This window comes from Sapajus apella, unplaced genomic scaffold, assembly GCF_009761245.1.
Source record: "Sapajus apella isolate SASKATOON/1434 unplaced genomic scaffold, GSC_monkey_1.0 scaffold39, whole genome shotgun sequence".
NCBI classification, from domain to species: domain Eukaryota; kingdom Metazoa; phylum Chordata; class Mammalia; order Primates; family Cebidae; genus Sapajus; species Sapajus apella.
In genome coordinates this window covers 19482696-19503296 of record NW_022436979.1, presented here as the reverse complement: position 1 = coordinate 19503296, position 20601 = coordinate 19482696, and the positions used below count along the sequence as shown (strand labels likewise).

Genomic DNA, 20601 nt, shown 5'->3' with positions numbered 1-20601 from the left:
AATTGACATGAAACACCCTGAATAATTCTGAAAGAACAAGTGTGCAGCACGCTTTGAGCAGTAATAATGCACCGGAGAGCAGCTAACCAGCAGCCCCATGAACAAGGGCTCCAGACTACTCACCTACCTAAGTATTCTTCAAGTGTGAGGGCTGCTGAATTAAGACGGGCATTCGCTCTTAAAAGTGTCTATTGCTAATGTTTAGGAATAATGTAGAAAATTCTCCAAAACGCTTTGGTTGGTTTGACACAGGAAACTAAGCATTGGCAACGTTCCCTGGTTGCATGGCGCTGCGCCCATGTTAAAGGGCATGGACGTGGTGGTCGCTGCTGCTGCTGCCTACAGTGTCTCAGTCAAGGAGAAATTAACAAGCAGAGGCAAGGCTCTAGGGTCATTTCTGTTTTGTCACTCTGTGATAAAGGACAACATTAATTTTAGTCTCAACACATCTTTTAAACTCCAGACATCTACAAGTAGGCAATGATCCCTTCTCCTTCCAGCCAGAAATAATGTGAAAATAATTTATTATGCATTTATAGGATATATATACGTGTGTGTGTATACAGTTTATAATTCTCAGTTTATAAATATGCTCATATATATAACGTTATACATATAAAGTTACAGTTTGGATTAATAATTAGGCTAATAAAATGCAATTATCTGAGAGAAAAGAAGAAATGAGCTGATTTGAGATCTGAGAATATAAAAATGAGTGTAAGGACTTAAATCACAATCAAGAAATGCAGTGGGGAGGGGACAGGAGAAAGACACGCCTGCAGCCTCGCCTCGACCCATTCCCCTTCCCACTGTCTGCTCCATTTTCTACAGTCTCGTTAGATGGAGGCACACGCTTGGAGCAGGGGGACAGAGCGTGAAAAGACGAGGGCTCTGGGACGGCGTCAATGAGGGGGATGACTGAGCAAAGGCCAGCTCGCGATGGCACATGGGGGGTGCCAGGCTCCCCTCCCACGGGGGAGCGTCAACTGCAAACACCTGCCAGAGCTTTTAATTACGTTTACATTCAACCCTGGGGGGTGCTTCACGTGAACTGTCTGAATTGGAAGATGAAAACTAGAAAAAGAAAATTAGTCTGGGAGATTTAGCCACTGACATTTCTCCAAGAGGTTCATGGCTGAAGCACTTTTTACAGATGCATGAGCAAGTCAGCATGACGAGGACCATCTTATCCAGACCGGCACACTGTCTCAAACAGTAGCATCTGTTCGTGTCTAGGCTTTTGATGGAATCACTAATAGAATGAGACTAGAAAATGCCTCAGGGTACAAAGTTGCAAATGGCATATTCCTAGATACCATAGTCTTATACATAGTTAGTGTGTGAGTGCATGCACGCCCTGCTTATGTTTGTGTGTCATTGATAAAGTGACGGATGGTAAACACATAAAGGTCTTCTGAGCGAAGCCTACGGAGCCTTGGAGATGCTTCCAGTAAAACAGCTTGATGAGTTTGACTTTCTCCCTCTTTACCAGGGACTTCTTTGTTTGCATTTCTCTTCCTCTAACATCCCACACGGTCACACGCACAGATAAGTATAACCCTTGTTCTTCCATCTTTGAAGTGAAGAGTGCTGTGCGGAGCCACCGGTGCTCCGACGGTTCTGGTGAAACGGTTTCAAGATATCACTTGGAATCTCTTCCTTAAGGTCAGAGTTGTCCTCTGAAACGACCTAGGCACATACTGTGAACCTGGAAACACCAAACAAGGTAATGCTCATGAAAATGTGATCATGCAACCACTCAGAAAGCTCGTTTGTACATTCCATGCAAATACTTAAAAAAAAAAAAAACTAACGTCACTTTTGTATAAATTAGGAAATAGTCATATGCAAACAGTGCCTTTAGGGTCCTGAGAAGAGGGAAGGGTGCTCCTGCGGAACCAAGCCTAAGTGCTGCTTGTCCTCCCCAGCTGGTGGATTTGCTAGAAGCTTCCATACAGAGGCGGGTCCTGGCCCCCGAGGCTGAGGGAGCACTACGTCCTGGCAGCTCTCCTGCTTCCCAAGGACAGGGGCAACACCAGCTGCTTTAAGAGACCCTTCCCACTCTCTGGGACACCACTTTGGTTCCTTCATTTTTTTCTATCACAGAAGAAATAACGTTTATTAGGTAAGTAGTTCCTGGTGCTTTTTGACCTGGACGCAAAGGTAGCAGAAGGCCTCCTGCCTGCTTGCCAGAGAAAAAGAACAGAAACCCTCAGAAAGACGGACATCCCTCTTCTGGACCCTCGGTCACTTCTGTGGATACAGAGAAGGCCTCTGACCATCAATAGTAGCCGTCGCGGAGTTACTGGCAAGAGCGCCTCCTCTGAAGCCCTGTGTCCAGGCCTGAATCTGGGAGCCAGGCCCTGTTGGATGCCATCCTGAGGGCGGATACGGGGTTACCTGGGGAAGGGTGTCAGGAAGGATGGGAGGAAGGCAGGAGTGTGGGGACCGAAGGAGGAGGGGGGAGGAGTGTGGGGACCGAGGAGGGAGGGGTGTGGGGACCGAGGAGGGAGGAGTGTGGGGATTGAAGGAAGACCAGGAGTGTGGGGATTGAAGGAGGAGGAGGGAGGAGTGTGGGGATTGAAGGAGGAGGGAGGAGTGTGGGGATTGAAGGAGGAGGAGGGAGGAGTGTGGGGACTGAAGGAGGAGGAGGGAGGAGTGTGGGGACTGAAGGAGGAGGGAGGAGTGAGGGGATTGGAGGAGGAGGAGGGAGGAGTGAGGGGACCGAAGGAGGAGGAGGGAGGAGTGAGGGGATTGGAGGAGGAGGAGGGAGGAGTGAGGGGATTGGAGGAGGAGGGACGAGTGTGGGTGTGGTGAAGGAAGGCAGGGCGGCAGGCTGCCTGGAGCCGGCATCCTGTGTGAGATCAGGTGCTACGAAGGCTTTGCTTTTGGGTGGGAATGTCCGCTGCACAGTTGTCCCACTGAGAAGGACCACAGAAAGATGTGGTTCTTACAATCACAGATCGGAATGATTCAGAAATGCCCTGATGAGGATCCTGCTTATGGTAAGCTATATGAAGACTTAGTTAGAGGAAAATTGAAACAGTTTCGTTCATTCCTCAGGGTTCAGCCTGACTTTGAAATTAGTGCAGAAGCTTCTGGACTTTGATTTTGAAGACAACCAATGGATGAACAAAGAGGAAACAACAAGGAACAGAGGTCCCTCCGTGAAGGGTTTAAGTTGTGATTAAAGGCCAGACAGTGGCAGGAGATGCGGTGTTCAGCGGGGAAGCTTCCATTTTGGCGGGTGAAAGGGCCTCCTTTTCCCTGAGGTTTCTGCCCCTTGGTGGCCCAGGGGCCTCTGCGCACAACCTGTGGGGCGCCCCACCTGCTCTGCGGGCTCAGAGCTCACCAGGCTGCTCACCGCTGGTTCCGAGGGCGAGTGCGTTGGCTTGGCCAGTCCTCTCCAGCAGCACAAGCCTGGCTGGTTCCAGGTGGGGTTGGCCCAGATCAGGGTCACCGTGAGCCTGATCTTGAAGGCACAGTTTTGTTTTGTTTTTTAAATGAGACAGAGCTGACCTTAAACAGGCTCATGGGTGATCAGGATGGGTCCCTGGACACGTTGAGGCTTGTTACGCACCAGGCACCATATTACATGCTCCGTGTTTTATTCCATCCCTTCAGGAGCGCGTGAGGGAGGTGTTATTCCCATTTTACAGTTGGGGAAGCTGGGACCTGTAGGGAATGCCTGGCCCCATAGAAGCCAGCAGCAGAGCTCGGACTTCCGTGCCAAGGCCTGTCTCTCACCACCACCTGGCATGGCTTTCTCCAGAATGCGGAATGCACAGGCTGGCACCTCTAGCCCTGGGCGTCTGTGCCCTCCCTTCCCAGCTGCACAGGCCCTGCGGAGCCAGGCGGAGCTCCAGGGACTTCCCTGTGGCGAGTTTTCCTGCGCACAGAGTAGAAGGGAGGAGAAACCAGAGTGTTCCTGAGAGAGCCTGGACACTCCCTTCACACTGAGCTTTGCAGCGTTAAATAACGGTTAAGGAGGGGAAATATTTCAAACCAAAGAGCTCATTACAGATGCAGAAAGTCTTGGAGCTGTGCGTTTGGGCAGCTGCGTTCTCCCTTCGAATAGCTCTTTAGTCTTGGGTCAGTATTTAAGAGGCAGCGACGCGCCGATGACAGGCGTGGACCATTCCCTGGGTCCTGCACTAGTTAAGTGGCCATATGTGACTGCACGTGTTAATGGCCCTCCTGTGGGCCCCCCTGGGGTCACTGCAGTCCCCACACGCTGGCTCTACCCACCTGTCTTCTTCCAGAAAGCAGTGAGTGACATTCCGAAGGGGTCACCATGAATCCACTCTGGTTTTTAATTCATTCCTGAATGTCTTAGTAGATCGTGGTGAGCTGCCTAAGCTGGTGGCCAGAGGTGGCTCCCTGCGTGAGCGGCATGGTGGGCTGACCTTGACAGAGTGCTCGGAGGAGAGAAGCAGCTTTTCGTTTTTGAAGGGCAAGACGTAGGCCTCCTGATCTGTGTGTGTGGGTGATCTGCAGCCTCACTTCGAGCCTGTGACATCTGCATTGGGCACCTGCCACGGCGCACCTTCATCAGAGCTCCTGCCTTTGAGCCACGTTCTCTCTAGGTGGTGAGATTAGGGGGCCTTGGTTGTATTTTCCTTGGTGGATTTTTGTGTTTTGCAAGCTGTCTATTTTGATAATGTATTACTTTTATAATTGTAGAAAAAATAAATAGCTTATTTTAAAGCAAAAAAAAAAAAAAAGTTACTGATAAGAGAATACACTGACCTGGCATTTGGTGAATGATTAACAGTGCAGATTTTAAACAAGTTCAGAACCCAATTCCCTGTCCAAATCTCCACTTATGTGTGCCTGAACTACCTACTGGATCCCTCCACTTGGCATGCTGCAGTCAGCATCCCCAAAGCGAACGTGTCAGAAGGCCCCATTCCCTCTCAGCACCGCCCGCCTCCGGCCATCCGCAGACACGTCTGTCAGCCCTCACCCCCTTCTCTCCCATCCCTCGTGATGGCCATCTCCTGCAGGAAGCCCCCCAGCCCCGGACAGGGGAGCCAGGCGGTCCTGCCCGCCCTCTCACAGGCTTTTCCAGCTTCCCTGCCAGGCTCAATGTTCCTGGAGGCACAGACAGAAACACCCCTGGTGTTTGAATCCCAGCCTTCAGCACAGACCTTGGCGCTGAGTGAGCACCTGATACACCATCGATGATTAATCACCTAACTTAGGCACCTACTTTCCCCCAAGCATTTACAATTGTGTTAAAAGCAACACCTGGGCTGGGCATGGTGGCTCATGCCTGTAATCCCAGCACTTTGGGAGGCCGAGGTGGGTGGATTACCTGAGGTCAGGAGTTTGAGACCAGCCTGGCCAATATGGTGAAACCCCATCTCTACTAAAAATGCAAAAATTAGCCAGGTGTGGTGGTAGGCACCTGTAATCCCAGCTACTCAGGAGGCTGAGGCAGGAGAATCGCTTGAACCCAGGAAGCAGAGGTTGCAGTGGGCCGAGATCGCACCACTGCCCTCCAGCCTGGGCATTGCAGTGACAGTCCAACTCAAAAAAAAAAAGCAACACCCGACCATGTAGCATGGCTGCCTTTTAGACAGTGAGCCATTGCCATGAGCACAGCCGCTAATGCTGCTGAAGAACACACAGCAACAACAAAGCAACAGAAAGGCACAGCAGCCCAGCGCTATCCGCACAGAGCAAAATCTAAGGGAGCTGAAGAATCCCTGATGTCACCATACCACAGGGCTAAGGAGACGCTGCTGTGAACAGTGACGGATCTGCACGACACAACGCCTACCTTCTACACGGTTCACTTTTACAATTACAATACGTTTAAGATTCCCTGTAAAACAATGAATTATCCCTGACATTTCAGATTATCTATAATAGCAACGATCACAAGTCATAATCTTCGAGCAATATACGCCTGGCATCTAGCTAGGTCCTTTTCACAGATTTCCAGTCGTTATTTTATCTACCCAGCTTGTTATAAAAGAGGAAGCTGAGGCCCAGAGAGATTGGGACATTCCTAGGGCTGCACAGCCGGTGGCGGAGCGAGGGTGGAAATCCCACATCAGCCTGCCGAGCAGCACACCTCCTGATGAGGCCCCGCTGCCGCCCTGAAAAAAGTGTTGGTGACTGGAAGTGGAATCGCCACTGGCCGGCGTTCACACTAGAGCTTTATCCTGCACACAACATCCTAGGCTGAGATGTGTTTACCTGTACAGCCCTATGTTATAAACTAATTAGCAAATTTCTGTTAACTTTCTTAAGCATTTTTATCATTCGATTTTCAAAGAGAATCTGAGATGAGAGTTTCATTTAGAAACGGGGCATGAAAACTCTACAGCAAACAGAGGTACTGACTGCTCCTGGGACCGCACTTTTTTAAGAGTGAGGCCCCAGTTCATTGAGAGCATGTGGGCATTTCCCCCTTGCTGACCCAAGGGCAGGTAAGCAAGGGTGTGTCTGTGCAGGCGTGCTCTGCGACTGGAGTTTCTGAGGTCAGGCCGTCGGCCAGAAACACTTGCTGTTCCCTCCTCCATGAGAAAAACAGGCTTATCGAGGTAGACAATCTTCCACCTCACTTTCTGAAACTTGAAATCTCACCTGTTACATCACTTTATTTATATATGGAGAAAAGCTGACCTGTTAAAATACTTTGACCCGTCCATGTGTGGGCAGCAAATTCCATTTGGGTCAATGAACTTTTTCCAGGCGCATCCAACTGTTGGAGGAAAAATAACATCAGGGGCAAGTTTCATTGTTTTCAAATGTTTTTCAAAATTAAAGTGACAGCAAACAGAGCACCCACCCGGAACGCATGGGTTGTGCTGGGCCTTGACAGCTGTTCCACGGTGGCCGTTCTTTCTGGAAGAGGTGACCGTTCTAAACCATCAGGCATGGCACTCCGCACACAGTTTTGCTTCCCTCTGTACTAAATGAAGGATAATATGTTCTCTTTTAAAATAAATGCAACCCTTAAAAACACAAAAGAAAATCTCTACATGCTCAATCATTCACTCATTTATTTGGAAACTTTTAGTTAGACATCACGAAGGATCAGCTCTCCTAAGGATAAATACCTGATGAGATATATTTTGATTATGTAACTGCAGTATTCAACCTGATAAAATGATAGTGTCACCACAGGGAAAGAGAGATAAAAAACCTGGACCACATTCATCTCTTAACATTAAACCATAATAGAAATATGATTCTGCATTTGTGAAGTATCAGGCTTTTTAAGGTGATGTTCGCCTTGTTTAAAATGAAGTTATTCGAAGGTTAAACGCTAAGACGTTGCAACTCTGGCCTTCTGGGAGTGGGTGCTAGGGCTGTGCTCAAGGTGGCACAGGAAATACAAGAGAAAACCTTGCCTGGGGCAGGGTTTTTCCTCTCTCTATGTCTTTATGTTCCTACAACAGGGGTCCTTCTATGTTGTATAAAATGAATAGAGACGGGTTACTTGTGTGAGAGTGAGTGGGGGGTGGCTACAAACCTGGGGGCAGCTGGCTGTGGCACGGGCAGCAGCATGCTCCCCAGACCTTGTGTGACCGCGTGGCTGAGCGGAGTCTGAGCACAGAGGTATCGCCCTCCACGGCAACAGACGTGGCAAAGGTTGGCTGTAAAAATGAGACCTGATAAAAACGACCAGGGTCAGAATTTCCTGAGCTCACGATTTCACATCAGGAATTATTTAACACCGATGAGTTCATTTCATCCTCCTAACAATTCTTTGGGGTTAACCATTGTTAATCCCCTTTTATAGAGGAGAACACTAAGCCTTAGGTAGATTAAAGTGACTTGTACCAAATCACAGAAGAGTTTCCGTGGCAGGATCGCGTGGCCCTCCTGTCTCCTGACCAAATCTCCTGCTCTCTTCTCCGCTACACCATCTTATCAGATATTTCCGTGACACCTGGACTTTCTGATTTAGCTCAAGACATGCTTTCATTTCACAAAATGGCAAATTAACCTGTCACTCCCTGTAAATTCTCACAAGCCATTTACTTTCTGGAAACAGATTACGAAGGTGTTTGAATACAGCTGCTCAGATCTTACGTTACTAATTTCACTTGGAAGTGCCAAGGTTGTTTTGTTTGTTTTCCAATATACTGCCTAAACGGTCCACTTAAACAGAATGAATTCTGTCTTACAGAAGCAAGGTGGGATCCAGGAACTGCTGTGTTCTGCTCCCTGGTCTCTGTGCCTATCGGCGGGAACCTGCTCCGTGAGGTCTGAACCAGCAGGGAAGCCATGTGGTCTACGCCAGTCAACCTGCAACACAGCATCATGTCACTGAGCACACAGGGAAATGGGTAACTGGCAAGTGATAGGACGTCTGTCAAGAGCTATGATTTCTGTTTCTGGAGCACACAGGAGGTCGTCAATGTCTGCTATTTGTGGTATTATCCTGATGCTCCCCAGGAAACTAATAGCACTGTGATAATTAGCGGAAATGTTATCTTGTTAAAAGTGAAGGACAGCGGATGGGGGTGAGAAGACGCAGAGCTGGTGTGGTGAGGGGGGGTCAGAGGGAACATGAGGCAGGCCAGAATCCAGGCAGGTGAGAAGCCGGGGGACGCAGGTGAGGCAGCGTGATCAAACGGGACGGGCGCTGTCCTTGTGAAACCGCAGCTTCCCCCTTACGTGTAGAGCACAGCTACGCACAGACAGCCCGTCTGTGGGACTACCGTTCAGGCGTGGGAGAGCAGCTGGGGAGAACGGTTTAAAAGGGCTCCTCAGGGTGGCAATCATAAAAGGAAAGCTGAAACATCACCAGCCTACAGGGAGAGAGGCGTCAGAACACGGAGGGATTTGTACAATCGGACGCATCTGAATGTATCTCAGTAGGAGGCAGAGATGGGTTTCCATTTGATGAAGTGTGACAGCGGGGCCCAGGAAGGCTGGGGCAGGAGGAGAGAGCCTGCTGTGTGCTGCTGCCTGGCACTGGGGAAGCCAGGCCGGAGGCAAAGGGACCCCGACAGAATCAGCACAGCAGACCTGACACAGCTGGAAACATCAGCCCCAAACTGTGAAAGAACAGGCACCTATTAAAAAGCTGAAAGGGGGTTTATGATGACCGCGTCTGGAGAGAGTCCAGCTGCCAGGTAAGCGCTGGCGGCCGCCCGCTCCTGAGCTCGGCTCCTAATAACTCCTCCCTTGCAGGCCGGGGGTCCAGTGGGTGGTCTCCGAAGCCTGAGGGCACTTGTGGGTGTGGGTGTGCCCAGCTCGGCCTCTCCCTGGGGGAGGATCTCTGGCAGGCTTCGCCCGTTTCCTCATCTCAGACTTGGGATAGCAGGAGTCCCAATCACATAAAGGTTTGCGGTGGGGAACACGTAGGACCACAAATGTAATTCCTTTACCTGGTGCTGGTAACAAAGAAAGGCATCGGTAAACACTGGCTGTTATATCAACACAAGTATTGGCCGATATGGGTAAGGTAGCAGGAGGGCGAGAGACAAGTACCTTTCTAATGACGCCACGGTGGGATGGGAGTCCCTGAGATCCAAAGCTCTGCTGAAACTCCTACGTAGGGAGAAGTGCGTCCTTAAAGAGAATCCGATGCAGACATATTCCTTTCATTTTTATAGTATTTTACATACAATATTTTTACACCTCCCCTTAAAAAGTATTCATTATGTAATTTAAAGGCATTAACTAATGATTTGTTTTACAGAGGAGGCCACTGAAATCCACCCAAGGTCACCCCACCATCAGAGGCTCATTCTGCCCGTGTCACAGAGATAGCCTGACCTTATGTCCTAGTCTACAGCGAAGTGGACCCCGGGAGCACGCTGAACGTTCAATACTCCATGAGCGCATTAGAAAAGTGTCTGCCTATCACTGGATAGAGGATGCCTTGTCCGGGATGAGCCACAGACCCTAACTGACAAGCACCTAGGCCCTGTGTGACCTTCAGGTGAGCATGAGAGAAACAAGACTTACAGTTTTGTTCCCCGAAGAACTTCGTCACTATAGACATTGGGGGTTTTCAGTCTCTGTGAATCTGGAACAAGGGAAGGCAGTCTCCATGGCACTGGTGTTTTCTTTGCAGAAGTCAGTAATCGGTGAGTGTCTGAGGCCCGTCCCAGTCTGTGCCGTGGGGAGGAGAGCGCACCGGCCCCTCCACCTGACGCTCTGTCCGCCTGTTCATTCCTGGGGAAGGAAGTCCTGTGAGCTCCTCAGACGCAGGTGTTGTGAGAACAGGGAACACACCCGTCTGCGCTGGGGTGAGCAGCGTCCAGAACAGGGCCTGACACCTAGAACACTCTTAAGAACTGGTTGAATGAACAGAAAGACCCACCATTTCCTGTTTCATGAAGAAACATTCACAGGAAGAGACCTGAGGTTTTCATTGTGAATAATCCAAACCGTCAAACCCACAAGATTAAGGCTTCATGACTGTTCTCCTTTTTCCGACCCTCCCAACCAAATGCGCGATCGTCGCTGTTTTTGGCTGGTACTGGAAGGACCTATTTCTGCTCTTCCACACTCCCCCGGGACGTGCTCGGGCACATCTGAGGCATGGGATGAACTGGGACCTTGGTGAGCTCACGTCCCCCGCGGTGCTCAGCGCGGCAGTGTGTCCCGCACAAGTCAGAGGCTGGGTAACGACGACTGACACCCACAGTGATACGTACTGCGTTCTGTCGGGAAAACAGGCAGGTCTGTGCTGAAGTGGTTTTGCTTCAATTCTCATGACACCATTCATGTCACTATAACAATTGTTGGAGAAGCGATGAACCTGAGAACAGTAAAAAAAAGAAAAAAACATTACAACCGCCCAGTGCCGTTCCAGACCGATGCTTGGCAGAAATCGGCAGGAAACTGGCTGACTGCAGGGAAAGCTAATACAGGGGCGTGTTTTATACAGACGGGGGCTGAGACGTGAACAATGAATTGGTTAATTCCCCAAGGCTCCTAACCATGGGGACATTCAGCACACCTGGCCTGAAGTGGCGGGAAGTGAGGAAGGGGCTCCTGTACCAAGAGGGCAGCTGCACGGGGAGGAGCGCCACCGGCCCAGGGTGACCTGGCAGGGACCCTGCAGGGAAGCAGGGCCGGGCTGCAGTCTCTGCTGGAAGTTGAAGGGCAAGGGAGCTCTGATGTGTATCAGCCCCTGGTAACTCCAGGGTGAGGGAGGCAGAGGCCTGGAGGCCCCTCCTGGCCTCCCCTCCACACCTGCCGGGGCTCTCTTCCCAGAAGCAGTGAGATGCCTGGGGCCCAAGCATGAGCTCTGGAGAGGCTTCCGTCTGAATCCCGTTCTAACTGCTTCCTGGTCAGTAATTCTAGAACGCTTACTTTGTTCTTGGAACTTTAACATTCTCCGCTTTACACTGGGAAAAGTCATACCAGCTTCACAGAGCTCTTGTGAGAACGGAATCAGATGACATTTGTAAAAGCGTGAGCTAATGGCTAAGGGATTCTTAACTCCCTCTTCAGTCCCGCAGTATGACCAACAAGGATTTAAAATAGTATTTACCTAGATAACGGGCTGATGGGTGCAGCAAACCACCATGGCACTTGTATACCTATGTGACAAACCTGCACGTTCTGCACGTGGAGCCAGGAGCTTAAAGGAAAATTCAAAACTTTAAAAATAATAGTAATATTTAGATTCGGGAGAACAGGATTTCTGGGACTGGAATTCTGTTCGGATTCGTGAACAGACGTGGCAACCAGAATCACATGTAGAGGAGTAACTTAAGAGCTTCTGTAATTACCCCTAGAACACCTTGAGTATTTCATAGCAGGCTCTATTTTTACTCTGTTCACTTTGCTTTCCATTTATTTTTTAACATCTATCCAAACAAAGGACTTATGAAACCAAAGCAGCTATTTTTAAAAGTCCCCAGCTTCTAGAATTTCCATATTTTTCAGGTCTATCTATTTTGCCTGATATTTAAAGGTTCTTTTCTATATTATCATCAGCTGTTCTTTTTTTGTGATATTCATACTGCCTGTTTTTTTAAAGTAGAGAATGTTGTATTGAAATTGTCAGAGCAGTTTAAAGCGATCAAAAAATACAATAAGCAGGTAGCGATTCCAAAAGGTTCTTTAGAGCAGAAAAGGCAGAGACCTCTTGCCAAGCGCCTCCCCTAAGCGTGAAAGAAGCCTGAGGCGCTCTGCTTTCCCCACTGCCCCGAGGCACAGATGCGGTCCCGCCTCTGCCCTTTCAGTCTCACACGATCTTTGGTTGGGATGCTCCTGCCAGGTGTGCAGCTCAGCCTTGGCTTTGAGGAGTCTCCCTTCCTTTCTCACCCTAACAAATCACACCTACATCATTTAAGGCTTGGTTCCTATTTTACCCTACTCTGAAAAGTATACTTTTCCTCTGAACCCCAAAGCTCCTATGTTGGTGTGTTGTGGGTTGTGTGTGCATGTGGTGTGTATATGGTGTGTGTCTGGTATGTGTATGTGTGTTGGTGTGTGGTATGTGGTGTGTGCGTGTGCAGTGTATGTGTGCATGGTGTGTGTGGTGTATGTGGTGTGTGTGCATGTGGTATGTGTTTGTATGAGGTGTGGTGTGTGTGTGGTGTATAATGTATGTTGTATGTGTATGGTGTGTGGTGTGTTTGTGTGGGGTGTGGGGGGGATGTGTGTGCATGTGTGTGTGGTGTATGATGTGTGGTGTGTTTGTGTGGGGTGTGTGTATGGTGTGTGGGGTGTGTGTGGAGGGGTGCATGTGGCATGTGTGAGTGGTGTGTGTGGTATGTGTGTGCACGGTGTGGGGTGTGTGTGTGTGGAATGTGTGTGGGGTGTGTGTGTGTGGCATGTGTGTGGGGTGTGTGTGCATCTGTGTGTGTTTATCCCTTTTCTCTGCTCCCTGACACAGGATGGGTGGTGGAAACAGGTTCCTTGGCCTCCCGTGAACAAGCGCGTCCTTTCCAGCCTCACCCACTACCAGATCTTTCAATATAAATGCAATTCAAGAAAAATTTATTAAGTGCTTAATATGTGCCGGTCCCTGTGGTGGGAGCTCTCCGGTATTTCTATGATTTTATCCTCACACAATTCCTTGGACAAGATAGTATCATCCTCATTATAAGCTAAGGACACCAAAGTTCAGAAAAGTTCAACATATCCAGAAAAATACGCCTCACAGGCCTCGCGATTCCTCATCCCCCGTTCTTGCCACTATGCTGCTCTTCCCAGTTTCTTATCCCCTAAGTTCAGTCCAATCACAGTCCCCAAAAACGCCCCGTCTTTCCTTCATCCACGCCTTTGTTTGGCTGAAATGGGCCACCCAGAGCTCCTTCCCACAAGAGCCTTGCTCATGTCTTCATGTTTCTGCTCAAATTTCACCTCCAAAGTAAAAGACCAATCCCCCTCCTCCAATCAGAACAAATCGCTCTCTGATTCTTCTCCAAGGCTCTTTTCTTCTGCACGACCCTCACAGAATGTCTTACACCTGCCCCTGGGTCAGAGCTTTTGGGTCACTAGTTCAGGACTGCTTGATTCACCTGTGTATCTCCTCAAAGCGCCTCAAGTGCAGACGACAAATGCTGAGTAAGCCCAATGTACAGGTATTGATGGACTTACGACCTATGCAACTTACGACCATTCGACTTTACGACCACAATCGCTAGCCACGACTGCTCCGCGTCTGGCAGCGCAAACGTTGCCCAGCTGGGTGGACGACAGTGTGGACCAGCTTCCGGCAGCACTACCATCTCTGCGTGCACCATTTCAACTGTACATATAGCCTACTCAACTTACGACCAAATCGTGTTACGACCGGTCCGCGGTCCCAATCGTGGTCGTAAGTCGAGAACTGGCTGTATACTCATTGAGTCTTCTATCACTTTGATAGAAAGAAGGGAGAACATTTATCATTTTCAAACTGGCTGGAAATGTCAGGGGGAAAGCATTTTTTTATCTCCCAAAAGGTAGAAACCAGATTCACATCTCAGAGCAGTGCCACATGGTCATTCTGTGTAACTTCATGACATAATCACATTGCAAACAGACCCTAATACCATTGTTTTAAATAGAAACTGAGGTTTATTTTCCATCACCCTATTTCCGTCTTGCTGGTGGCCTGTGGAAGAACAGCTTGAGAGTTGATCCTCCTCATTCACCGGCCTGAGCATTGGGAGGTGCAGAACAGGCCCCCTGGCAGGCTGGGCGCTCCAGTCTGCAGCAGAGACTTGCTGAACCAGCACGGCGGGCCCCTGCACCTCCAGGGCCGTCTACAGCTTCAGGCTGAGCAGTTGTGTGCATAAGGGCTGGGTCTGCACCCCCAGGCTGAGCTGTGGTGTGCACGGGCTGGGTCTGCACCCCCAGGCTGAGCTGTAGTGTGCAGGGCTGGGTCTGCACCCCCAGGCTGAGCTGTAGTGTGCACAGGGGCTGGGCCTGCACCCCCAGGCTGAGCAGTAGTGTGCATGCAGGGGCTGGGCCTGCACCCCCAGGCTGAGCTGTAGTGTGCACAGGGGCTGGGTCTGCACCCCCAGGCTGAGGGTTAGTGCACACAGGAGCTGGGTCTGGCGTCTGTCTGGGCGGCACTACTCAGCAGGCACTGGGGCAGTCCATACCCCTGAAACCCCAGCACAGCCAGCTTCATCAGCAGCAGGCTGCTCTTCCCTCTCAATCTCTTCAGGGTCTCTGCAGAAGCAGAGGTCAGGCATGACCTCCCGTGGGTGTTCCTGGGGAACGGTGCCACACATGCTCAGAACCTCCTGAACCAGCAGCCACCCTTCAGGCCCACTGAGTGAGCTCCCGTGTTGTAGGGCATGGCAGCTTCCACACAGCAGCGAGGAGAATCTGTGCTCCACAGAGCAATGGGAGGTGGGCTAGCTGAGGACGCCTCTGTGACAGGCTGGCGGTTGTTCTGGGATCAGTAACACCAGCAGACATGGCTCCTGAAAGGCTGCCTGGATCTGGCGAGCGAAGCTTCCAGGAGTGAAGCAGGCAGCAGTGGGACTGGCTCTGGTGGCGGCAGTGAACCTCAGCACAGCCCGCTGGCCAGTATTCCTGGAGCACATGACAGGGACATCAGCAGGGCTTTCAACAACAAGAATGGCACGAGCTGCCACCAGCAGCTTCTCTCAGGTCCTTTCAGATTGATGACGGAGATGCCATCGCTATTCCTTTTGTGGATGTACTTCTCAGGAAGCCAAGGGCAGTGCCGCCTGCGTGGGCTCTTACTGCCAGGAACCTGAGGACATCCTCCTCCTTCGTGGGCAGGGCATCAAGCATTCTGGGCACTGCGATATTGCGAAGGTTTCTTTTTAAGTTGCCATGGAAAGCCTGTATGGCCCCCGCTGCAGGCGGAGTGGAAGGCAGCCCCAAATATCTCAATACTACAGTTTAACAGAACAACGCTCTTGACAAACGGAGGCGAAGGACACATAGACTGAAGGCGAGAGAGAGAGAGAAGGTGTGAAAACACCCACCTGGCGCGGGTTCAGATGAGAAGCCAGGGAGACACAGCGAGCCGCAGAGCTTCCAGACCTGGGGCCACTGGCTCCATCAGCCCGAGCACGTGGAGCGAGGGCATGTGGAAATCTGTTTCCAATGACTTTCAGTTTTTCTCTCTGCTTTTCCCCTGCTGTGTCAACAGAAGAATCAATATTCCCAGAGACATCAGATCATCTAACACAAATGCTGAGAATTCACTCTTAATTGAGAATATTTGTTCTTGAGCTACCACAAGTCCATGCTATGCCCACTACGCTCATTGCTATGGAGGGCAGAGACCCCCATGAAGCAACCCACTGCTGTGACTGCAGTCACAGTGGGACGTGGAGAAACAGATTATACAGTGGGCACTAAGAGTCTCAGCACGTGATAAAGCCCAACCAGTCCCATAAATGCCAGAAAAAGAACAGGATTTAGGTTAACAGGATTATGGCCTTATTGTACAAACTGATGAATAAAACTAGTCATTAGCGTCCATTACCGACATTTTTATGATTTGTTTCTGTTCAATGTTAAGTTTAGAGGACATTTTATATGTTGAAACAAGACAACTAAGGGATTATTCAATTAGCTATATTTACATTTGTTACATGACAGACGATGTCATGAATAATTAAATACAAATATCTCATTATTAACGATTAATTTTTTTTTTTTTACTGTAACAAAAAAAGTGACTTCCAGCCTTGTTCTTGTGTATTTCCTTGTGTTTTCCAGACTGCAATCATACACATTGTTATTTTGTGGGGGAAAATGGTTTCACTTTGTTGCCCAGGATGGGGTGCAGTGGCATGATCAGAGCTGACTTTTAACATCGAATTCCTGAGCTCAAGGGGTCCTCCCATCTCAGCCTCCTGAGTAGCTAGGCCTGCAGGCATGTGACACCACACCTGGCTAACTCTTCATTTGTATTTTCTGAAGAGATGGGGTGTTGCTATGTTGCCCAAGCTGGCCTTGAACCTCTGGCTTCAAGCAATTCTCCCGTCTTGGTCTCCCAAAGTTTTGTAATTATAGGTGTGAGTCACCATGCCTGCCTACATTCTGTTTTTTTTGTTTGTTTGTTTGTTTGTTTTTGAGATGGAGTTTTGCTCTTGTTGCCCAGGCTGGAGTGCAACGGCACCATCTTGGCTCACTGCAACTTCTGCCTCCCGGGTTCAAGCAATTCTCCTGCCTCAGCCTCCCAAGTAGCCGGGATTACAGGCATGCACCACCACACCTGGCTAGTTTTTGTATTTTTAGTAGAGACAGAGTTTCACCATGTTGGCCAGGCTGGTCTCGAACTCCTGATCTCAGGTGATCTACCTGCCTCCGTCTCCCAAAGTGCTGAGATTACAGGCGTGAGCCACCACGCCCAGCCAGCACTGCATTATTTTTTATAATGCAAAAAACAATAGCGTCCTTTTTGAAGGGACTGAAGATCACTCGTGAGTAAAGTCAGAACACCCACTTGTCTTCTCACTGACCATGTTCTAGGTATGGCCACGCTGAGGAGCAGGGGCGCAGGGCTGAGGGGCAGGGATTTTGTTTCTCTTTTTATTAAGCCAAATTCTGCACATAAGTACCTGTGAGTGTAGTTTCCCAGTGTTTTCTAATCAGCTCTTGCGCAAGTTCTACCACATTTGTCCAGACGTGATCAAACACTTCTGCTGTCACGGCATCTTTGACGCAGTCACGAGGCGAAACAGGAGGAAGTCCGAGTTTGCGCCATTTCCTACCGAGCTGAGCTGGTTTTTGTTCAAGACCGTTGTCATCACTAAGGATAAAGACCCACTCCAATTACTAAAATATCTATGCTCAGAGTTAAACTAATTCTATCTACACACATCCACGTATGTACATTTATACATGTATTAATACGCATATTCTTGGTTAAACAGCATCATTCTTTTGTAGCATATGTAATTCTCGTCAATTACACATGAATAAAACTGGGCGGGAAAACGAAGCCAAACCAAACACTGACGCTTGGTTTCACTGATCTTTCTTTTTTTCTAGTCTCTTTTCATTTATTTCGGCTCAGATCTTTGTCATCTCCTTCCTTCTACTAAGTTTGGGCTTGGTTTGCTCTTTTTCTCATTCCTTCAGGTGTAAAGTTAGGTTGTCGGTTTGAGCTCTCTCTTTTCTGAATGTAGGCATTTACTGCCATCAGCTTCCCTCCTAGAGCTGCTTCTATTGCATCCCATAAGTTTGGTTGTAATATGCCATGTTTCCATTTTTTTTTTTAATTTTATTTTATTTTATTTTTTTTTCCCATTTATTTATTTTATTGCATTTTAGGTTTTGGGGTACATGTGAAGAACATGCAAAATTGTTGCATAGGAACACACATGGCAGTGTGATTTGCTGCCTTCCTCCCCATCACCTACATCTGGCATCTCTCCCCTTGCTATCTCTCCCCAGCTCCCCACCCCCCACCCTCCCTCCCCTATTTCCCCCCAACTGACCCCAGTGTGTAGTGCTCCCCTCCCTGTGTCCATGTGTTCTCATTGTTCAACACCCGCCTATGAGTGAGAACATGCGGTGTTTGATCTTCTGCTCTTCTGTCAGTTTGCTGAGAATGATGGTTTCCAGGTTCATCCATGTCCCTACAAAGGACACAAACTCATCGTTTCTGATGGCTGCATAATATTCCATGATGTATGTGTGCCACATTTTCCCTATCCAGTCTATCGTCGATGGGCATTTGGGTTGGTTCCAGGTCTTTGCTATTGTAAACAGTGCTGCAATGAACATTCGTGTACACGTGTCCTTATAGAAGAACGATTTGTAATCCTTTGGATATATACCCAGTAATGGGATTGCTGGGGCCATGTTTCCATTTTAATAGTCAATGTGTTTTCCGATTTCCCTTTTGATTTCTTCTTTGCCCTCCTCACTGGTTGTTTAGTTTACATATATTTATTTGTGACTTTTCCGGTTTTCTTCCTGTTATTGACTTTCAGCTTCATACCACAGAGGTCAAAAAAGATGCTTGATTTCAGTCTTTTTACGGTTGTTAAGACTCGTTTTATCAGTGTGACTTATCATGTTTCAATTTTCAATCATGAGGCAAATTTTTACCAGGTAATATTTGTAGTTTTTGGTTAGGAACAAAATACACATTTAGTGCAGAGGCGGGAACGCTGCTTGGGCCGTTTCGGGCAGCCAGTGATAGGGAAGCTGGAGCCCCCGGGACCAGGGCTGCGGGGAGCCTTGTCTGCTTGCACAAGCATGCTGAACACGCGCTTCACCGTTCCCACACGTGTACTTCCTGCTAGGAATCAAAGCTCTAGGGAGTCATTACTCTCCAAAGAACAGAAATCTTTTGGGTGAGAAAAAAATAAAACACTAAACGAGCCTACAATAACAATAAATGTCAAATAAATGCATCTTATTTTAGGAGGTCAATGTCGAGTAAGACCCTATTTACCTCTCTTTTCTGTCAAAAGCAAAATACTCTTCGATCTTTCCATCCACAAGGTAGACCTCTTCTTCCAGCGATGAATGCACTGCTAGGTCAGCAATCCCTGTACCATGAGGGCCCGGCAGGGCAGAGGCTGAGGGCGCCGCTGGGACTAACTGAGAGCCAGAGATGCACAACCTATGGGAGGAAAACAGGTTCTCCATGGAGTTGATACAATACCAAGAGTGCAATGCTTAAATGATTACGGCGAAGCTTTAAATTATCTGTAAAGTACAGAATCCCCCCAAAACTATTGATTATTACATTGGAAAAAAACTCAAATCCTTAAAAACACTTGAATACAGAAATCACTAAAAATATTAAGAGCTTCTAAAAGCCGAAAGTATTCTGTAAGTTCATACCCTCTTTGGCTGCCGTGAAGGGATCACATTGTGTCACAGCACACCAACTATGTGTGAATGGACAAAGAGAGTCATCAAAATCTGCTAGTGAGCAGATGGCAGGACAGAGCTTCCTACCTCCTGCTGCCACTGCCTGCAGCTTACAACCCATCACAGCGGGGCGGCTTCCAGGCTGTGTCCAGTCCGCCTGTCACAGCGCCTTTGGACACACGTGGAAGGTGACAACCACATGTGTGCATGTGCACTCCAGATATATTTTACATATCTATGTGTCTACACACACACATACACCTGCTGTCAATTCAGAACCAAAACCATCTTATAAAAACTGTTCTCTGTACCTGCCCTTCCAAACCGGGTGGTACCAAACCTTGTGGATGAAATAAACATGTAAAAGTGTAACTAAGATACAGCTAACAATACTTTTCGAGAGTAGCTTATCGGAACATACTCTCTGATGTTGCTGCTGTGTCTGCAGGCACTGAGTGGGGGTCTGTGGACCGCGGAGCCGGGAGCGCTGCCCTGGAAATGCTGGACGCCCTCATCAGTGGGCAGGATCAGTTGTCTTCCTAATACTCTGCAAGGTAAAAGAGAAGCGACTCACATTTTGGATCAGACGAAGGGAAAACGTTTTGGGATTTTAAAAGTAGGAGACAATGATTTTGCAGGCGTGTGTATGATATGATAAGGTGTGTTTGGGTGCGTGGGAAGCATCACGCATCACAGAAGAGTGTGGCTTTGAGAGTTTAGGCCAGACTGTTCTTCCACTGACTCAGTCTCAGGCAAGGTTCTCAGGCTGATTTGATTTTCTGTCCTTCCTTTGCAAAACAGGAGACAATGGTTACCTTGCAGGGCTGATCATGTCTGACAGACTCAGGTGTCTAAGGCCACACCGGACACACAGAAGCTCTCCATACACATTAGTACACAGCTCAACACAAACACAACAATAAAAATACATAAATACGCACACTGGGCTGATGCACCTGCAGTCTCTCCTTTTCCACCTTCCCTCCATTTCTATCAGTGATGTAAGATGGCAGTGACAGGAATGAGTGTGAGCCCCTGAGTTTTCGGTGAGTGACCATACCCAGGAAAGTGAGTGTCCACAATTGGTATCTAGTGGGCACATCGTACGCTTTACGGAAGGTGGCTTATTAAGGATAAAAAAGAAAAAAAGCCCTAGTTGGTCAAGATTTCTGTAAAAGTTACCTAGTCGATGCAAGCAGAAAATCCAGCCACATTTACATGAATGTTCTAACTCATCCTCCCCAGACAGAATCTAGAGGGACTCAGGTAACTTTGATAAACTGTCCCCCAGGAAGTTGGCTGAGTGACTGAAAGAAAAGCTTGCCTTCATTCCCAATCCATATTCTCCATCTT

At 48.6% G+C, this 20601-nt stretch overlaps 1 protein-coding gene across 1 annotated transcript in view; it reads right to left on the bottom strand.

Annotated features, from left to right (window-relative positions):
- Positions 1 to 1291: 1291 nt before the first annotated feature.
- Positions 1292 to 20601, bottom strand: part of FAM149A (family with sequence similarity 149 member A) — a 63074-nt gene continuing 43764 nt past the window's right edge. The window contains 11 exon segments of the mRNA XM_032298602.1: positions 1292 to 1708; positions 6637 to 6715; positions 6803 to 6925; positions 8148 to 8268; positions 9460 to 9540; positions 9940 to 10149; positions 10635 to 10738; positions 15390 to 15544; positions 16977 to 17167; positions 18824 to 18994; positions 19670 to 19795. Of these exon segments, the coding sequence (XP_032154493.1) occupies positions 1635 to 1708; positions 6637 to 6715; positions 6803 to 6925; positions 8148 to 8268; positions 9460 to 9540; positions 9940 to 10149; positions 10635 to 10738; positions 15390 to 15544; positions 16977 to 17167; positions 18824 to 18994; positions 19670 to 19795 (1435 nt within the window). The 3' untranslated portion in view covers positions 1292 to 1634.